This window comes from Antrostomus carolinensis, unplaced genomic scaffold (assembly GCF_000700745.2).
Source record: "Antrostomus carolinensis isolate BGI_N321 unplaced genomic scaffold, ASM70074v2 scaffold75, whole genome shotgun sequence".
Classification (NCBI taxonomy): Eukaryota; Metazoa; Chordata; class Aves; order Caprimulgiformes; family Caprimulgidae; genus Antrostomus; species Antrostomus carolinensis.
Window position 1 is genome coordinate 422 of NW_010318176.1, and position 21,667 is coordinate 22,088.

At 38.4% G+C, this 21,667-nt stretch overlaps 1 protein-coding gene across 1 annotated transcript; it reads right to left on the reverse strand.

The window, feature by feature from the left end:
• Positions 1-451: 451 nt before the first annotated feature.
• On the reverse strand, positions 452-20,040 carry LOC104525587 (ADAMTS-like protein 1; the record flags this gene model as incomplete). The annotated part of the gene is made up of 3 exons (XM_029085152.1): positions 452-697; positions 1,998-2,141; positions 19,804-20,040. Coding segments are annotated over 3 exons (627 nt in total), but the record flags the coding sequence as incomplete, so codon positions are not given.
• Between the last annotated feature and the right edge of the window lie 1,627 nt (positions 20,041-21,667).

The window sequence follows — 21,667 nt, forward strand, 5'->3', positions numbered from 1 at the left end:
GAGACTATCCAGCCAAATCCTTATCCACTCAGTGTGGATCCATCAAGTCCACGTGTCTCCAATTTAGAGACAAGGATGTCATGTGGGACGGTGTCAAACGCCTTGCACAAGTCCAGGTACATGACATCAGTTGCTCTTCCCTTATCCACCAACACTGTGACCCCATCATAGAAGGCTACCAAATTTGTCAGGAACAACTTGCCCTTGGTGAAGCCATGTTGATTGTCACCAATCACCTTCTCATTCTCCATGTGCCTTAGCATAGTTTCCAGGAGTATCTGCTCCATGATCCTGCCAGCCACAGAGGTAAAACTGACTGGCCTGTAGTTCCTTGGATCTTTCTTTTTTCCCTTTAAAAAAATGGGGTTTTACTTTTCCCCTTTTCCAGTCAGTGGGAACTTCACCGGATTGCCATGACTTCTCAAATATGATGGATAGTGGCTTAGCAACTTTATCCACCAGTTCCCTCAGGACTCAAACGCATCTCATTAGGTTTCATGGACTCGTGCACCTTCAGGTTCCTTAGATTGTCTTGAATTTGATCTTCTACAGTGGGTAGTTCATTCTCCCAGTCCCTGCCTTTGCCTTCTGCACCTTGGATAATGTGGCTTGAGCACATGCCAGTGAAGATAGAGGTAAAAAAGTCATTGAGTACCTCAGCCTTCTCCATATCCTGGGTAGCCAGGTCTCCTGTTTCCTTCTGGAGAGAGCTCACGTTATCCCTAGTCTTTCTTTTACAACTGATGTATCTATCGATGCTTTTCTTGTTGTCCTAGACTTCCTTGCCCAGATTTAATTCTAGCAGGGCATTAGCTTTCCCAATCCCTGGCTGCTTGAATAAAATTTCTCTGTATTCTTGTGTCCACCTTTTCTGTGCTTTTTTTGTGTTTGAGTTTGTCCAGGAGCACCTTGTTCCTCCATGCAAGCCTCCTGGTATTTTTGCCTGATTTCCTCTTTGTTGGACTGCATTGCTCTTGAGCTTGGAGGAGATTCTTGACTATTAACCAGCTTTCTTGGGCTCCTCTTCCCTCCAGGGCTTTATCTCATGGAAGTCTACCAAGCAGCTCCCTGAAGAGGCCAAAGTCTGCTCTATTCTTCTCTGGAGTAGTGAGCTTGCTGTATGCCCTCTTCACTGCCCTATAGATCTTGAACTCCACCATTTCATGATCACTGCAGCCAAGGCTGCCCTTGAGCTTTACATTCTCCATCAGCCCCTCCGTGTTGGTGAGAACAAGCACCTCTCCTCACTGTCTCCTCTATCACTTGGAAAAGGAAGTTATCATCAACACATTCCAGGAACCTCCTGGATTGCTTAAGCCCTGCCTTATCCTTCCAACAGATATCAGGGTGGTTGAAGTCCTCCAAGGACCAAGGCTTGTGAATGTGAAGCTAACCCTATCTATCTGTAGAGGGCCTCATGTTCTCGATCTTCCCAGTAGAGTGGCCCGTAGCAGATTCCCAGCATAATACCACCTGTCCCTGCCATCCCTTTAATCCTGACCCAGAAGCTCTCAGTTGGCTCCTCATCCATCTGCAGGCAGAACTCCCTACACTCCATCTGGCCATTGACATAGAGGGTGACACCTCCTCCTCATCTTCCCTGCCAGTCCTTCCGGAAGAGCCTGTATCCTTCCATTCCAACACTCCAGATATGCTTATGCATGTTTACAGTGACAAATAAGCAAGATGCTGACACAAAGTGCCAAAGTGACAGGCACTTAAACAGTGTGGGTGAAGCCAGGTCTTCTTCTTCTCCTGCTCCTCCCATGCAACTAGCTGGCTGAGATGGGGAATATACTGGTGACACCTTCCCACAGTCCTCTGCCCACTCCCACAGCCAGAGCTGTAGTCCAAGTATGCCTGATTTAATCCAAGAGGGAAGAAACTCGGGGGACAACCAGACTGCCTGTGAATATTCAATGGCCTGCAAAAAAGTGGGGTGAAATCTAGCTTGCAATAAATGCATATTTCACCAAGAGGGAAAGATGGCACTTTACCAGAAGGAACAGCTTACGTTTATTTGCTGAGAGCTGGGACTTATAGTGGCCTCGAACCAGCCGGCAGGTGGACCCATCGCCATTGCAGACCCCACAGTTATCTTCCTTGACAGCGCTTCCTAGCTGGCGATCACAGCCAACGATCTGGCAAGAAAGAAAGATGTGCAGTTCAACGTGAGCACCTACTGACTGACTGCTAGATCCATCTCTGCAACTAATTACTGCCAAATTTCTTTCTCACCATCTCTAGAGGACTATAAAGTACCGAGCAATGAAAGAGGCTGAGCAAATCTGGCTGGGAGTTTGAACGGAATTCAGACATGAGACAGTGAGCAGGTTAGTACTCAATGGCTTTTGCAGTCCAGAAAAAGAAAAGAGTATTGTCGGAGGTTGTTTTTTTAGGGTGCTGTGAACATTTCTTGGTCACAGTCCTATCAGAAATTACACTTCTCAGAGTTTCACAAAGAAAAATGCCTGTAATAGATAAGAAAATAGATAGGAACAGACAGAGAGGTAAAAGCAAAGACCAGCACTGATAAATAGTAACATGGTTGAGATCTCAGTGAAATTTTACCTGCTATGCAGTTGGGAAAATAATGTGGCTTTAATTATGTTTGACAATAATCCCATTCCACACTATCAATGTCTGTGTTCAAACATTGTTAAAGATCTGATAGAGAGAGTGGGAATGGATAAAATAAAAGAACTGAGAGTCAGAAATGCAATTACCTTCTCTGAAAATGGCTTTGTGCTTATGTGCAAATTGTCTGGTTCAAAATTTTAAAACTTGACTAGGTAAACTAGCCTTCTCAGTTTGCAAGAAAACTGTAGTTCCCAGGAGAATAAAATCTAAATCTATAATTAAATAAATGGAATATAAATTTATTTAGCACAGTTCTAATGTAGGTCTTTTGTCTGAACTCTTAATTCTGTATCCAGGTTATGAATTTTGCACACATATTATTGAAATCCAAGAAATTAAGCAAGTCCATACAGCTTTATAATTTTCTTTATACATATTAGAAAATGAAAGGCCTTCTAGTATTCTGGCATGCAAAGTAAGCAACGAAAAAATGTTTGTGTATAAATTCTTCTTCTAAAGAGTTTATGCTACATCTCTTAGCCAAACAGAAAGTATATATAAACACAGGGAATTTTAAATAAAGTGCTTATTTCAGCTTTAAATTTTCCTGCATCTGTGAGTTTCAGTTAAATCAGAGAGCTGGGTCCTAGAAACTAAAAAGAGAATATGGCACTTGTCTTTCAGGCTCATGAAAACTGCATGTGTAACTTGCCCACCTAAACATTCAGACTAATATTCCTTATTTGTGCAAATCTGCATGCGCAGTTTGCAGATCTCTGCTCGGGTGACATGTACTTCCAGGTTTGGCACTCTCTTCACTTGCCTGTGAAAATGCAGGCTTTGATTAATATCCAGTATTTACTTTTAGCAATTCAATTCCCATTTCTAACATCATTATTTTACTAGTGGCACAATAGCAGTTCATTTGGTTATTGGTCATATTGACAGTAAAATTAATTTAATTTAAGTCATTATAGGTTTAGATTCAGGCTTGATGAAAGCTGTAATCAAATTTCTTTGACTTTACCCACTTCTACTGGATCAGAACTGGGTCAGTCTCCTATGCTTCTGTATTATTTTATAATGTCTCCAGGGGAAATAATGAGGGCTAATGGAGTAACAGTCAAGCATAAATGATACATTTCCCTGAAAACCTAGTCATACCAAAACTGCAAGAGACATTTTATCACATTAGAAACACCATGACAAATAATGTTTAGATAGCTGAAGCGAAGTTAAGAGTATTCTGAGTGTGACTACTCCATACAGAGCTTCCAAGTACAGATATGTAAATTATATCAGTGATACCATGTAAGATTTAGGGGTGGTTTGTTTTTTTTTTTTTTCTGTATAAGAATATCCCTACAGGAGCTGAACCACCTTTGCTTTACATAGACTGGTTTGCTTTAACTTTCATGAATGTCTCTGTATAGAAAAGATGTGAAAAAACCCCAAACTTGCAAGATATGAAAAGCCTATAACATAATGCCTACAAATCAGATTAATTTCTTTCAAGTGCATTACAGCTCACTAGCACCCACAGTGAGGTACCCAGAAATCAGAGGAAAGGCCAGAATATCTGCTCACAATGCATTTTATATTCAGCCAACAGTACAGTCGAGAGTGGTATCCAAATCTGCATCCCTTTGCCCATTTTGAAAAAAGCATGTGAACTGCCTGGATTTTAAAAGGGCTGGATCTTGAATCCAGGTGTGAGGCAACCAATTTCAAAATCAGTCTTTACTACTTTAAAGCCTTTTTAACTTTACGAATCATCAGCTCATATGTTGCCATGGGCTGTACTCTAATTAAAGTTACTTTATAAATTGAGCAATTCAGAGCTAAGTCACAACTTGTGAAAGGAAGTTATATCGAGGTTTGTTGCTCTTTTTGAGATGGATAGCCATTGCCAGTTTATATCATAAAAATAATTATTTTCCTGAAATGCTGTATTTCAAATGGTAGTATGAGCAAAATGGAGACCTACCGGGAACACCAAAACTTACACAATATATATAAAATGCATTTTAATCTTCCTGTACTTGGTAGTCTCTAAGATAATTTTATGCTATTAAAAATTTTGATGAAACTAAATAAACTCCTGCTTCTCCCCAAGGTTTCTGCAGAACTTTTTACTTTACTCTTTTAGATTATCTATCTTAATAGATACCCAGAGCTCTGGGAATATGTATGAAACTTTCATTAAAAACCCTTATAAGTGATTAACTAATACCTGGAATAAAAAAATGTTTCCAAATTCACTGCTTCCCCCCCCCCACTTCACTAGCTAGGGAAACCCTTCTTCCATCTTTCGGTGGTGATTACATTCAGTAAAAGGTTTGGTAGTGTCTGCAATGGAGTCAATGATGTTTTAAAATGAAAAACACTTCTCCAGATCTCTTATATTACTTTTTAGTAGCTCTTAGGTGAAAACAATACATAGACTGGACTCTTATGAAAGCAAAGGATCAGACAAGGAAATACTAAAGTACTCCTGAAAAAATACACAGTTCATGAAATAAGATTGTCTGAGTTGAGATGAGACTATGTCATTTCCGTAACATTATTTTATGTCAAGGCTGCAGAGAGCTCACTGCAAAAGATGAAGGTGTGGGTGAAAATATGTCACCACCCCCCCTGAAATCTGCAGAGTTAGCAAGGAACAGGAAGGCAGAATTTTTTATTTCAGCATCCACTCCATAACATGAACAAATACATAGGGGAGGGTTTGGAATGGCTGTTATCAGGGGTGCCAAAGATGCAACACACTAGGAGAGACCCAGCTATCAGGAAAAGTAGATTCACTTAGGCTGCAAAGCTAGAAAAGCCTGTCAAGACACTGACCTATGGGCAAACTCATCTGACTAGGGGTGGTTAAGGACTTGCCATGAAAATGAACATGATGCAAGACACTGTTTGATCAGCCTGTTAGGCAAAAAAGTGAATAGAGATATTGTACCTCTAATCTACAGCTCAGAGTAATGGTTTACTGGACACCGTTTGAAATAAAATACTGACACTTTTGAGTCAGAGGTCTGGGGAATATTTCCCTCTCTGAAAAGCTTTGAAATGTCAACTCCTCATCTTGGTTTGAAACTAGAACCAATGTTGAAATTTTGAAGTTTCTGTGGGATGGAAACTTCCTTTTCCAATGCATTCTAGTCCTGATCTTAATATATCCTGGGGGGGTTAGGGAGATTAAGTTTTTTTCAATCCATAAAGGGCTGGGCAGGAAGACCCCACCAGGAACCAAAATGGATTACTGCAACAAGTTGTGTCTGGAAATGTTCTGAAGTAAGCAGTTTTCATACTCATTTCTATTATATGTTAAGCTTCCTCCACTTGAAGCAGGTAATGAAGCACAGACTTTCCACACTGAAATCTTTGAGTTTCAAATTCCTGAATTGTGGTCAGAGGCTTGAACTGCAGATTGTTACCATACAAAATGTCAGAAGCAGCTCCATTCAGTTCTCTGACAATCTAATCCAAACCCCATTAAAATCAAGAACATGCACTTATAAGTTCAATAGGCTCCGAGTGAAGCTCTTGCATATTTCTAAAGGTAGTCCTATGAAACTCATTGCTATTGTGGCTAAATGCCTTTATAGCAGTAAAGGCAGATCATGCATTGCTCTGGAGATCTCTCAGTATATGGAAGATGTTAGCCATGCAACATCAGAGTGAGGAAATCACAGGTAAATACCAACTCCCTGTCCAACTCTTTACCCCCTCTAAAGTGAGTTGGTTTTTTATTCTCCTTACGGATTTAGCACGAAAAATTTAGCAACAAAAAGCTGGAATAATAATAGCTGATCCCTAGTTGGCTGAGCCTTTATTGTTTTCTGGCATAAGATACCACAGTTCTGCTCAGAGGTAAAGATTCCATATTACGTTTTAGGCTGAAGTCCCATGCTTCATGCTGAATATGATTCTCCCCCCGACTCCCACTTTTACTCCACTGATAGCCAGTGAGTTGGCAAAACAGAAAAATAGGGATATTCCTGACTCTGAGATACATATGCAAAGCAATTTTTACGGGACACTGCAACAAAAAAGATGGTAATCAAGTCAGCAGAGGACCTGCTTATGTGTAGTTTAAAGGCATCAGGCTGAAAGTCCCACAACAGGAGTTGGAATCAAGTCATTGAATGCGTGCATGAATGTTATGTGTGTATGTGTTCCCCCTGTGGACTTGAACTCTGACACAGTTTAGTAGATTTTTCCAGAAATAAAACTGGACCAGCAATATCAGGTTCTGCTTCAGGCCTGCTAGCTTGGAAATGCCCTGAAGTAAGAAGTTTTCATAATAATTTCTATTCAGTATTAAGAAACTCTGGGCAGGAAATAATGTAATAAGCAAGCTTGCAAATCTAGCCAATTATAAATAAATCTCTCTGTTTTTCAAAGGGCATGTCTGCAGTTCAAACACAAGAAGTTCTCAGAATGTGAGGAAAACAAAGTTGCCCTTCACACAGATACTAATGTGGGGCTCAATCTGGGACTTGCCTTGATTTTCACTGTTCAGCTGAAGAAAGTTTTGGATCAGAGCCACTGTTTCAGCCAGGTCCAAAATCCTGTTTTAAAATCAAGATGAAGAGCTGTTGTACTCTGTAAATTATTGTGGAGAGAAAAAGCTCCAGGCCGTACAGCAAACTTGAACCAGACCGGTGTCTGTGATACAGGGACTTGCAACTCTTGCTGAAGTGATATCTGGCCTTCAGTTCACTAACACCTTATGATGACAGTTCACAGCACCAGCATTTTTCTGGCACAGCCTGTAGACATTATCCTGTGACAGGCAGTCTTGTACAGCACCAAGAACCAAGCAGAATCCTTCTATGTCCCAAGGAATTTAGGTGCAAGCACACCACAATTAGCAACTAAAATTGAAGTCTGTAAGATAGATGGACTTAGCAGTGTTAGGTTTACAGTTGGACTTGATGATCTTAAAGGTCTTTTCCAATCCAATGATTCTATGATTCTATGATTTTGACAATGGCAAGGCAATTTGTGCTGGTAACAGTAGGCCCAGTGTCAAGTGCAATAAATGTACTTGCTTGGCACTTAAGCCAAACACAACTTGCAACTGTTCAAACAGTATAAACAAACTTCAGCCACTGATCAGTAGCCAAATTGTTAAATATGGTCACTTGGAGTGTCTGAGACCCACCTTCCAACACACTAAGCATGTGGCTGGCCAGCTCAGTGATTTGTTGTTGCTTGTTGCCTTATCTACCACTGATCCACTGGAACCGATTTGTAGATCCTGCTTGGTGTCTGCCCCATCAGCCCAGCATTCCCAGCTAGCCAGTGCTCTCTTCTGTTACCGTTTTTAAACCCAGAACAAGACCCTCATGGAGCCTCACCCGGTCAGCCAGGCAAACACAATACGTTGAGTATCAGTGGTTCAGCCAAAGCTCTAGAAGCAAACAGCAAACACGTAGCAGCAGAAGGAATTGAAGAGAAATTCCTTTTTCTAGGCTTTCCCTTAGGAGAAAGGATAAATGTAACCTCACTCTGAAACCACCCTTGATTTAAAAAGAAGCAATTAAATAAATTTAAAACCACCACTTCTAAATGCAGAGTTATAGAGGCATTAAAATCTTGGATGTGGGAAAAGGCAACTCCTATCCTTGTATGCAAATTTCATTAGAAGGGGTCTTCCTACATAAAAAAATATTGCATTTTTATTCAGTCATACATAACCAACCAATTTATTGTGTGGGCCAACACAGGAGAGCCCACAGATTGTGAAACAAAGCCCTATCTAGTTAATTCTCTGATGATACAGACATTCAGAGGCTGCTGTTCTGTAAGGAGCAACATTTAAACAGAATTAAGTTCCAAGAGTTTATAAACAGATGACAAGAGGAAGAAAAGGTGATTTTTTTTTTGTGATTTTGTGATTCTTTTGTGATTACTCATGTTCACTTACCCATTTCATTCACACTTTTCTTTGGTTTTGGTTGGATTTGGGTTCATATGTGCATATTCTGCTAGAGTAAGAATGATTTTCTGCTTTGTTCTTTCATGCTTGTGCTCTTATTGATGGAGGAAAACAAAAAACCCTAACTTTTTTTCAGTCAGTGCTCTATAACAGGTCATTATTGATTCTCCAGAAGAATTGCACATATTGTCTAGATAGATAGTTTATTTAGCATTTCCAGGGGAAAGATTTGCCAGGTTTTGTAGAGATTAAAATACTACAACAGAAGGTAATTGCCAAGTCCACAATAAGTCAAAACTCATCAAGGCTGCTCTCCTTCAGCTTCCTCAGAATAATGTGCTTGAGAAACCAAAAGTAAATTCAATGAAGTCTGCCCTCTGGATTCATTCTCTTCTCCTAGACAATGAAGCACTAAGCTGTAAAAGCATTTAATTGGCACTTGTGACACATTACATTTGACTGTGATCCTTTGTCAGCTCTGGTGACTTCATGACATGCTTGATATTGCCACTCAGACCTCTCTTGTGTTGGGTGCACAAGCTTCCTTCTCTCAGACAAGCTTTTTTTTGTTGACAGAAGCCAGTTCTCTGTTGGCTGAATCAATGGGGATCCAGCTGCAGTGCCTTGCTACTAACAGTGCCAGCACAGACTTTCTGGTGCTTCAGGCAGTCACATAATCTGTGCTATGAAGGAATAGACTTCACCCATAGTTCAAATACTTGAAAGAGACTGCGTGTCCCCAAGCCACTGCTGAAACTGTTTAGTCTATATGGTATTCCAACCTGCTGCTCAGTGTGTAAGAGGAGTGCATGCAGGCTTTATGAAAAAGAACTTGGGATGATAGAGGAAACTAGCTAAAACTTCTGTGGCCCCCTTGTCCTGGATCTTCACAGTAACTGGAAGCCTTTTCATGGTCTTCAGTGAGAACCACATACCTCTTTTGGTTGGGACTCTCAAAAATACCCATCTAGCATGGACATCTTCCCATCTTTACACAGCACTAAACCCTCTGTGCCACTCCACACAACTCAGGTTTTTAGGTGTGCAAAGGAAATATATGGACACAGATAACTTCTTGGTAACTGTAATGGAACTCTTAGGAGTCTCGAAATTGCTCCTTTAAATTTCTACTTTTTGCTAAGCCCCCAAATTACCATGTGCTTCCCCTCTGCCCAGCAAAGGGAAGTGCTCTGTGTACTGCTGGTCAAAGGCAGACCCACAGTAGACAGTGTGCCTACTTGGGAGTAATAGCAGGTATTGTTTATGGTGAAGGACTAGGACAAAAATATATCTCCAGTGGTGCCAATCTCTCTTCAACCAAAAAGTGGAAAACTGATAGCTCAGGAAAGGGGAGTGGAGTTCTAATAATGCAGATACAGATTCGTTCACACAATAAACATATCCCCATTTCCTTGCCACTCTCTGACACAAAAATGTTGTTACCTGGGACAATGATAGCAAATTAAGCATTTGACTATTACACTATGAGTCATTAGGTTTTCCACAGCACTCTTTTTTGTGTGCTGGAAGATGTCAAGCTGGGGCAGAAGCTACTTCTTTAATCTCAGGACAATTATAATCATCATCAAGAAAATAAAATTAAGATTTGTTATCCACAGAACATGAGGTAGATGAGGATGCAGAGTATTAGACAAACACTTCAAACAGCAGTTCAGCTGTTCAGTCTGACACAGTTCAAAAGTCCTTGATCATCAGAAATCAAGAATTTAGTACTTTCTGAAATGTTGTGTCCCCAGAAGGCATCTAGGTTTCAGTACACTCTAAAGATGGATTCATTTAGAGCATTTAGGCCCAGGAGCTTGGTGCAGACATCAGAAACTGAAATCATCACACCAAAAGGCTGAGCTAAATTGAAAGACAGCTTAGAACTGATCCTATTATAATGCCTTCTCCATGTCTGAAGAAAAACAGTCACCTTCTTGCCTACATAATACAGTTATTGTTACACCTTTTGCATTTTGCTTCTGGTGTTTTATAGATCAGAAAAGAAAAAAAAAAAGAAAAAAGACAGCTACAATCAGGAGCCAGAAATAACTGAACTATAGGAGACTGAAATACCAGTAACATGTAAATACCTAGATTTTTTTTTCTCCAATGCTATCTTTTGTTTTCACCTGACTTCTCTCATAGGCTTGGCAGAAGAAAAAGATCATTACTGAAAGCTGTCATGGGTGACTGAATGTCTCTAAAAATGAATACACACTGGTAGAAACACAAGTGACGCCTGTTTTTAGAGAATTAATAGAACAAAGGTCATTCATTTCTCTACCATCAAACAGGCAAATGACAGGCACTTTCAGTCCTCTTGTGTGAATGTACAACAGCAACACAGGTAAAAATATCTTTCTGGAAATTATTGTCTTTCAGATTTTTCACAGTCAGATAATATGACAAATTAAAGTGCAAAAAAAAAATCGGATCTTTTCAAAATAAGCATATGATCCCCAGTGTTACCGGTAACAAGTAGGTATGAGAATAGTCTCTAATACCAGAGCAGTGAGTGTTGCAGGGAGGAAAAATGCAGGCTGTTTTCTTCCAGAGCTTCAGACAAGGTGGGAAAGAGTCCTGGCCTCCTCCTTCCTTAAAACTGGAGTTGACTTGAAGGGTCTGAGGAGGGTATGCAAAGAAATAATGTCCCTAGTTAAGGAATGACTAGGAATGGCCACAGACTCAGGTGCCCATTTCTGCAGCAGTCCCCTAAGCACATCCCACTAGGGCAGTGAGGGTCTGAGGCAATTTCAGGAGCCTTCAAGAACATCTGAGGTGACCACCCAATCTATGTTCTTTAAAATCTGAATTTTACCTGTACCAAGCAGGTTTACTGTGACAGTGAATACAATATCCCCATGCCAAACACACCAAACACTGTGTTAAGTGACACCATTATCCTGATTAGATCTGTATTTTGGGGTAAGCTGGAAACAGGAAAGGATTCATGCAACACTTTGTAGATGGAAGGGAGAAAGAGAAACTGTCCATCCTGAAATCATGATAGACAGGCAATATAGCACAGTCATCTATTTAAAGGAGAGCAGATTTTTCCACTCTTCTGACATTACGCACCAGCCAGTTTTCACCATTCTCTGATGAAAAAAATTAGAAGCATGCATATGTGTATATATATATATAGCCATTTAAGTATATGTATACATAGAACATAATAATTTGGTAACTACACAGTGGGAAAAACTATTTAACAAAATATATCTTCACAGAATCACACACAGAATCACAGAATGTTGGGGATTGGAAGGGACCTCGAAAGATCATCTAGTCCAACCTCCTGCCAGAGCAGGATCACCTACAGTAGATCACACACTGCAGAAAAGTCTACAAAAAAGTCTGTGAAGTAGGATATGGAAAAATATCAGGTGTATAATGACAGATATTCCCATTTATCTCTTTTTTTTAATATGTTATTATTTCAACTATTAAATCTCTGAACCCTACTGAACAAAGCAGCATATGACCACCCAGATGGCAATCATAGAATCACAGAATCATTAAAGTTGTAAAAGACCCATAAGATCATCAAGTCCAACCATCAACCCAACACCACCATGCACACTAAACCATGTTACTAAGCACCACACATTAAAAATATGTTTAGAATTGGTGAATCTCAATTCACAATCAATTTCTTTGCATATCAGATTTTAACAGCAAATAAGTAACATCAGAATAGTAATCAGCAGCCTTAATGCTAATATTTAAAACAATTATGTTTTATTTGTGAAGAAGTTGTATGAAACTACCCTCAATACTCTTCTGGGTAAATATTCTTAACCCAGTGCATGCACTGCTTCCTTTTGAGATGAACAATAGCTTTGGAAATTCAACTGAGTTTTGTTAGCTACAATTCTATTGCAATACTGACTTCAAAAATAAACAAGCCATCACAAGCCATTGCACTTTATCAAATCATCTTTTCTAATGTATTTTAAAATCAATGGTTTTCAGCCTGTGTCCACAGTATATTGGGGTCCACTGGCTGACCACTTTTGTTACAGGTGCTTTTCACTGTCTGTGAAAGGTAGCTAAAGAAATGAAGTTAGTTGTCAGCTGACTTGAATTCATTATGCAGCTCAGTAGGAAAAAATCCTAGGAATCAATAAATCAGAAATGTAAAAAACTGCCTCTAGTAGTATTTTTTAGTATGTCTCTAAAGAACAATTTAATACTATCATAAACAGTAGATATCAAGATAAGCATTTCTGGGATGCAGGTCTCTAACTAACAACGTCCAAAATTAAAATAATGTAATGGAGAAAGATGGGTAGTTTTGGGAGAAGTGATTTTTCCAAACCTGAGCAGCCTTTTTGCAGTAACAAACTCACTTAAAGGCCTTCTTGGAAACAACCAACTTATTTATCATTGGATCTAATCTCACTATTAGATCTATAATATGATTCATTCTGTTATTGCACCATATATATGAAATAATTTAACTGTCTTTAATAAAAACAACAACAACAGTAACAGTAGTACTAGTAATAATAATACTCATAAAATTAGGATCAGAGTTGGTTTTCCAGCAGCAGGACAGTCTGAGATTGCTGTAAAATTATTTCAGGTTTATGCTGAAATCACAGAAAGCAAAAGTACATCTCTTTTTTCTTGATTCTTTGCAGAAACTTAAAGAGGTCCATAGGTGTTATACACGTGCATATTTAAGAAACTAGTCAGTGTTTAACATATCGCAGACACACACCTCATCAATTTATTGGGCTATTAAGACTGCATTTAATAGTCACCATTCAACTAAATGTTGCTATTAATTGTAGCATCATTCTTTTTTTCAGGTTTATGCAATAAAATTTAAACAATCTGTCAGAGACAGAGGCTACAGTTTTTGCCTTTGATAGGAGACCTTACATAGCTGCACCCTTTCAATAGTTACCTATAAGATAGTGTTCTGGTTATGGACATTTTAAAAGTCTACCCTTTCAGTGTGAAAATAATGTAAGCTTTGCAGAGGCTATAATGATTTTTCACATAGAAGGACTCCTGTTGTCCTGTGCTGTGGCTGAAATGTTTAAAGCAAGACCCTAAACTGCACACTTCGTTGTGGTTTGTATTGAAAGCCAGGAAAAAAAATAAAAGAAAAAAAAAAGAAAAAAAAAAAAGAAAAGTACATGAGAAGTGTAAATGCCTGTGAGAACAGAGGAGAGGCAGCGGGGAGGAAGCAATTCCGCATGGACAGGGAAACTGCTCTATTTTCACTTTCCTGGTTCCTGTGAAGCTGGAATCCTTGGGCTGGGAAAGAGGGAAAAACAGCAGAAGAAGAGAGCAATTCCACATCTTGCCCACAAATGTGACTTCAGGGAAGCAATACTCATCTACATCTGGTGAGGATTTGGTTGTGATATTGATAGGACCTGCTTTTTGGAAACACTGTGCAGCATCTTATTCTCTTGACACATATTTAATTAAAAAAAGACTAATTATTTTTTTAAAAAATCCTGATCTGGTGCTATACAGCAACATGTAGATTCTGCCATTAGTACTGGAGATAGCAGCAGCCTTGGATCATCCTTGATCACCCATCTGAGAAAGCAAAGATTGATTTTCTTGTTCATCCTTGCCAGAGTTAACAAAAGGAACATTTGTGGAATTACACAAGCAGAACATAAAAATTAAATTGAGAGAGGACCAGGCAGGAAGACTATGATAGCAGGAAGAACATGGGAAAGGGATAACGAAAATAGAAAAATCCAAAAATGAAAATGGAATACTTCCCCTTCAGCAGAAACAGAGGGAGAATCCAAGATTTTTTAATTGTAGTGGATAAACTGGATAACAAGAAGGAGGTTTTGTTTTCATTAGTAAAATCCCAATAGGTTTCATGCATTATTGTTGTTTGGGACACAAGCATGATGGCCATGCTCCTCTACCCAGTGCTGCAACATGGCCAGAATTTGTCTGGAACCCGAAGTGTGAAAGTGTGAGGGAAGAAAGAGCTGCACTAACAAGCATCTGCTTGAGTGAAGAAGAAATGGAGAACACGTAGTTAGAGATATGGCAGGCAATGACAGGCACATCTCAGGAAAGGTCACAGTCTACAACTGAATGAAGCCATCAGGTGACAGAGAATAAAAGAAAATGTGTAGTGACAGAGAATAAAACAGATGAATTGGCAATCACAGAAACTGAGAAATCCATGCATTTACCAAATTACAGCATGACTTTGGTGAGCACCATATAAGGCTGCTTCTTCATCAGAGTGTTGTGTAATGAAATATGACAGAAATTTTCTTCAGGTTAATTTCCAACAATCCACTGATAGTACTGTGATCTGGAATAAACCCTCTGGAGCAGGAGCCCCTCGGAAAACAGAGGATGGTGACAGCTGCCTGTCTATCTAACCTCTCAGATGACTGAGAAACAGATGCTCCAGAAATTAGACCAAATTCTTGTTGGAAGCAAGGGCCTTCAATTTAACTGCTACATTTTTGCCTGAGAACTTCCAACTTATTTTAAACTTGCTAGAAGTTTTAGTAGATTTTATTAGAATGGAAATAAATTAGAGGAGAAGAAATCTACTGCTACTTAGTTTAATTCCCGAAGAACTGTCTGAAGAGCCAGCCACTTCCTTCTTCTTGTGCAGCCTTCTCAAAAATTAAAAAAGTGAAAACCCGACAGCTTGCAAACATGCAAAAGCTTCAGCTCTTTCAAGCTAAGAAGAAAGAGGAAAAGAAAAGTAGAAAGAAATAGAGCAAGAAGGAAAGAAAAAATGAGAAGGAAGGGAAGAAAAGAAGAGAAAGATAAAGAAAGAAAGAAAGGAAAGAAAGAAGGAAAGGAAGAAAGAATTATGTAAAAATCCAGAAAAGATCCATGTTGTTTCCTTTTCAGAGATTAAACACCATGTAAGTTCTGCATGAAGCAGAGTGGAGAAATCAGTGTTCTAACACACATGCTCAGTGCATTGATTCCCTCTTTTAGTTGCTGTGATGATGTAAAGTGTGATGAGAAAGGACAACCTTGATTTCAAATAAAAGCATAATATGAGATATTTTAAAAGAAATAGAACTGCCATTTTTTTTGACACAGAAACTTATCATTAAGATAGTCAATATGCAATACTATAAGCAATTAATTTTTACTGCTAATAATGGAGACAGAAGTTTTTTAAAGCTGTTGTCCTCAGTGAACATGAAGGTGAGCAGGAAACTCTTGTGTTCATTTCAGTGTGAACAGTCATAAGTGAGTCTGAAATATTGCTTCCACAACGTATAGACAATTTCTTCTAAGTTTCATAGGTGCAACCAAGGATCACTGGCAAAGTGACTCCAACTTCATAATTCCAACTGCCACAATTCCAAAATTTGCAGAAATTTCTTATACCTTCAAAACCACAAGAATGGTTTAAAATAAAATAATTTAATTTAAAACCACAGAAAAATAATTAGAAACTTGAAGTTTGAAAATGTGTTGTGCTCTGGATCCCCATTCATTCTATCCATACAGACATTTCCTAATGTGAAATATCAAAGTCCCGTTTCTCTTAAGAGTATTCTATTGACTTCAGCATGGTGGTTAAAGCTAGCTGCATTTTATCAATGGCACATACTGTATCCTGAGGTAAACTCAAAATGAGACCCAACGATTACATCTTGGAAGTAATCTGTATTTCTCTAAAAAAAAGGAGAGAGAAAAGAGGACCCAAATAACACAGATGTCCTTAGAGAAAGGAATTTGAAATGGTTAGGCAGAACAAGATAATTAGGAAGAAATAAAAGGCATGACAAAAGTAATTTTTCATTTCAAAAATGGTGTTGCTCAATCTTTGTCACCTATGGATTTAAAAGTAAAATTCCATAAAGAAAAAAAAAAACAACACCAATGCTCAGAAATTAATTCCCATTAATTTCTTAGGTGTTTTACAAAAACAACAATGGCAAGATACAGTCCATCTCTTCACAAAAGACAAATACATTTATTTTTATTTACTATAGGGAGAGGCAAGGCATACATAGCTTGCATGATTCCTAAACTGGCACAGTCATGTGTACTGTCCTATGCTATGAAGCATCTGAATCAGCAACTGTATAACCTCTCCCATACCCTACCTCTGTAAATAAAAAGTCTAAGCATCTTTTTAAGAATCATTGAATCTTCTTCATTGAATCAAAGATTCAGGGATACAGCTTGTTCTACACACAAAGGTGGCTTTGCTTGACCTGAATACAGTCAGAAGTCTCTTCCGACTTTAACTGGTAAGCAGCCAGTAGGTAAAACACAGACTTCAGCTCAATAACTAGTAATAAAACAATGACTCATAAATATACCACCAAGCTACTGGTAATTCTAAACCTCCAAAAAATGCAAAAAATGAAGGGATAAATATGAGAGTGATAAATATATCCTGTGAACAAATGAATATTTGCTAACAAGAGTGAAAATCAGGAAAGAATACTGATGCACACAAAAGGCAATACAACTGACTCTTCATTTGTGCCATTAATAACCTCAAAAACAGTTTGTGAGTGCACAACAGGCCATGGGCCGACCCAAATCTTGCATGCTAAGAAAAAACCTTGTTGTTAGTCCAGGGAGTGAGACAATTGTTCGATCCACTGGGAAAAATGCAGTATGTCTACGTAAGCATACACGGATCTTAACATCACTTTTACTCATTCAGGAATCTTGCACAGCTGCAATGGAATAGGTATGTTTATATGTTTTATAAAAAGTTCTAGCTGAATGAAATTCAATTCCTACTTGATTGCCAACTGCAGTGTAAAAAAATCATACCTAGGAGTGTGATCAGAACGTACTATGAAAGCCTATATACTTCTCTGTATTAAAGACCCAGTCAAATAATACTGGGATCAATGCAAAACCACTGGGATGGCAAAATTAAAAGTTGTTTTCAAAGTTATTTTCAATAGCTTTGTTCTGACCAGTCCAGAAAACATACCGCTTCATCCCCCAGAGAGTGTAATTACTTCTTGCAAAGAATCTGTCAACAAACATAATTCCATTTTTTAATCTTCAGGACCTTAGGCCAAATACAAATCTCAGGAGACCGCATTTTTTCCAGTTGTAACAAACCATGCCTTTGTATTATTACAGCTGCCTGCTGCACCACCCCAAATCACAGTTACAGAGACATCTCATGAAAATATTATTGAACCCTTAGGATCATTATGAAGTTTCACAAACTACTGAGAACTGTGATTGTTATGTTTAGAGTGTGTTAACCACTTCAGGGAAGTGGTAGCCTGCAGCTAATACTGCACATGCATAGAAATAATTTCTAAGATCATATTTTGTCTCCTCTGAAATTTACATGTACTCACTATGCTTACAGCTTATTCACACAAATGTAACAGACCAAGAATGCTCCCCTTTGCTCTTCCATAATACTAGTTTCCCATTCTTTTAAAAGACGTTTTATAGAGGCCCTAGAAGAATGTTGCTTTCAGAGAAACTTCACCATTAACACTGGCAAATTTCATACTGTTTACCTTTCTGGACTGCTTAGTTAGCATTTCTGTGATAGATAGCAAAACAGCTGCTGTCCTAGAACATACAATTAGGGCAAATCCAGTTACGAGCTTTCTAATGCAGTACCTTTAGTGTCATAAAGATATGACTGGGTAGCAAGTATGCACTGTTACAAGAATACTCGGAGTTACTTTAAATTTAACACACTCAAAAATATAAAATTATTCACTGTGAGGAATGCAGTATGAGCATTTCTATTTTAGTATCTTTTTTTGGCCATCCTCAAAAATTATATAGTAATTGTAAAGTATACAGAAAATGCTGATGAAGAAACTGAATGCTGAAGATCATGGCAAATATACATTCATTTTGTTTATGCATTAAAAATTATTCTACCATTCTAGGGTATATAAGGAAAGGGTTAGTTTAACTGAAATTCCCCAGAGACACTAGTACTAGTGTACCTGTCCATTTTCAAAGTACTTACCTTAGCCACAGAGACAGTTAAGAAATAACATCAGTGTTCATAGTTGTAATAGAGCAGCTACCTTCAGCTTTCCAGGAGTAAGAAGTGTCATGAGAATGCAAATGAGTTGTTTTAGTAGTAGATGCTTTTGAGCTCTGCTACTAAGGGAAGATTTTGTTGGAAAGGTATGTTTCATATTTGGAACAAAACAGAAATCAGCCTGACACAGAGGTTGTATGCACTGCTCCTAATCTCCAGGCCACTATAGTCAGAATACTTTGAATCCTTTTCCCATCCAGATTCCCATGCCTCAGGTTAAGTTTTTAAAAGATTAAAAAGCACAAAAGAAGAATGAAATTACTCTATCTCATTAGGCAATCTGTAATTTTGAGAAACTTGTGCACTCAGTTGAGGTCAAGAGGTCTAGATGACTGCCTTCTTCAGATCACAAATGAGATTAGCCCAATAACTGCCTATTCTGTTTCATTTACCACAGGACTGCTTCTGGCTTCGAACAGAAAATCAAAGAAAAAGGAAACAGGGAGGAAAGCTTCTAAAGGCACATAAAATTGCTGAAAATACATTAGAAAGCCAACAACATATCAAGTCTACATAGATTTGAAGGAGACTGGGCAGTGAAACATGAATCTAGACTCAAACTTTTCTGAGATTTAGATGTGCTCAGAGCTTAACAGAGACGGTGCAGACGTCCTCCCCTCCATCAACCTGGAGCCTATATGTAGCTCCAAATTAAGACGCCAATAAATCGGTTGAATGATCAATAGATCTCCATGCATGGTGAAGGGAAGGGTTTAAAAGTCCCCATATTTCACTTTCAACAAACAGGGAAGCTGAGGCCCAAGTAGAGGTAGCAGTTTGCTTAATCCTGTAGGAAACCAATGGCAGATTTTCCAGTTTAGTACCTCATCTACTGCCATGCAGTTTGTAAATTACAGGGAGAAATTATCCTCAAATATAATGTAATTTCATAAACCTGGAAAACTTTGGTATATCCAAATGAAAAGCTACAACGTTATTTTTTACAGTGCTTTCAAATGAGATCTGCTACTGCAGCTAACAATACAAGAGTTCAAAAACTGAAAATACATTCCTTCAAAAGACCCCAAGGAAGCAGCATAAAATGAGAAAATAACCTTTGAATTTGTACACAACTTCCAAGCAAGGTAGAAGAAGTCACCTTGACTGAATGAAAACAGATGTTTAAAATGCAGATCTAAAAATGATATAAGTATGGAGGAGGAGAGCGAGTGAGCATGTGAGAGAGATCTGATGGAAGGAGTCATGAGGAAAGGCATTAAGGTAGAGCTTCACTCCTTACTTGGCACAAGCCACTGATGCACATGTCCAGGGATTCAGTGTAGCACCGAGTCCCATCCAGAACCTTTGGCGCCAACTCGACAACCAGAGCCACTCCTCTGGCCTGGCACTTCAGCGAGCATGGGTTGTCGGGGTCATTAGAGATGGGCAGCCACTCATAAAACTGTCCTTGGTACTTGACATCATTGTGAGCAGAGCACTGCTGGGCACGAAAATCACCTGCTTCTGGTGGGCAGTCCTGCAGAAAAGAAAGAGGAAAAGGTCAGCAGGTCTATTCAGGATAGCCAGTTGCAGTATCATGTGGCCAGCTGTGGTCCACAGCTGCCAGATGTAGAGAGATTTTTCCATTTGGACAAAGAAGACTGATTGATACAGTCACAGCTACACAGAATTCAACTGGATAATTAGATCTTTCTTTCTTCTTCCCACAAAAGTATCGAAAGAACATCAAGACCATGTGTACATAAGCTTGGGACATAAGAAATGCACCGTACGTGTCTTAACGATAGCCCTGAAATGCTCTTGTTGAATCTCTTTGCACTTGTGCACATATGTGGAGAAGTGTGTGTGTACAGACATTCTTTTTCCAGCCAAATTTTCCTCTTTGCTTGAAGAGAAAGAAAAAAGAATTATGTGATTTAATTGTTTATTTATTTAAGCTCTACTCAATAGCTTTTTTTTCCTAGGTGACCTAAATCAGTTGGTAGGGCAACAAGAGCAAGAAGAATCAAAAAAATATGATACGTATTTGCATTTCTTTAACCTAAGATTTCATAACTTGCATAATAAGAGACTTATCATTATTTTTCTGGGAGGACCTTTAAAAAGTCCCTTTGTTAATCCTTCAGGAAGTTTTTGAGATATATAAACCCTACTCTGAACCCAGTACACCTGATACAAAAAATGAAGACCACTCATACTACTTAAAGTCTCTTGTTGATGAGAACATGAGGATTTTCTCACCCATATATACTTTCTTGTCATCATTTAGCACTAAAAACCATAAGTCATGCTCTCAAGAGAGCAAGAAGAAGTTCAAAATCATGAGACTTCAGGCAAAATAAACACGAGTTCTTTTTATTTCCTTTCCAGTTTTTAATCCTTGAAGAATGATATCTCAGGTTTTCTTGTGCAAGCAACCACAAAGGCTAGAGAGTAATTAGGGGGTTTTTTTGGGGGTTTGTTTTTTGAGTTGGTTTTTTTTTTAGAAGTAACCTGAATTTCTCACATAATTACAGGAATACAGGATCTAAACTTTAGGAAAAACATTAAACATTGTGAAAACTGTGACAAAAAAGTAAATGTAGGCAATATGGCTCAGATTATTAAGAACTCATAGTCCTCCACCTTACTGCTGTAAGGAAATCTGCTCTTCAATGATACCTCGTCAAATACCAGGTGAAATGATTACGTTATACCCTTTGCTTGATGACTGTAACATTTTTTTTATAGAGAATCAAAAATAACAATTATAGACTTGATAGGGCAGGACTTTGATGTAAATACAACCACATAACTAGACAATATCCTTATAAGATGTCTGTATCCTCAAACTACTTCATTCTATAGAAATTCAAGTATCATCAATTACAACTTTATTCACAGACTTCTTACCCTCCATCTAGGAAAGCCTTGTTTTTACTTAGGCAAAATATATCTTCTGAGGTTTAAATAATCACTTATCTTTCTCAGACCTTTTTCTAAACCTTTGTTCACTAATGCTTTTCTGCTGCTTTTAAATAAAGCAGATTATTATAGCTTTCAATTCGAATAGCATGGGGGCTGCATGTCACTTTATGACATTAAAAGATCATTGTTTAGTATTAAGGTCTAAAATAAAACTGATCTTAAAAATCAAGTTTTCA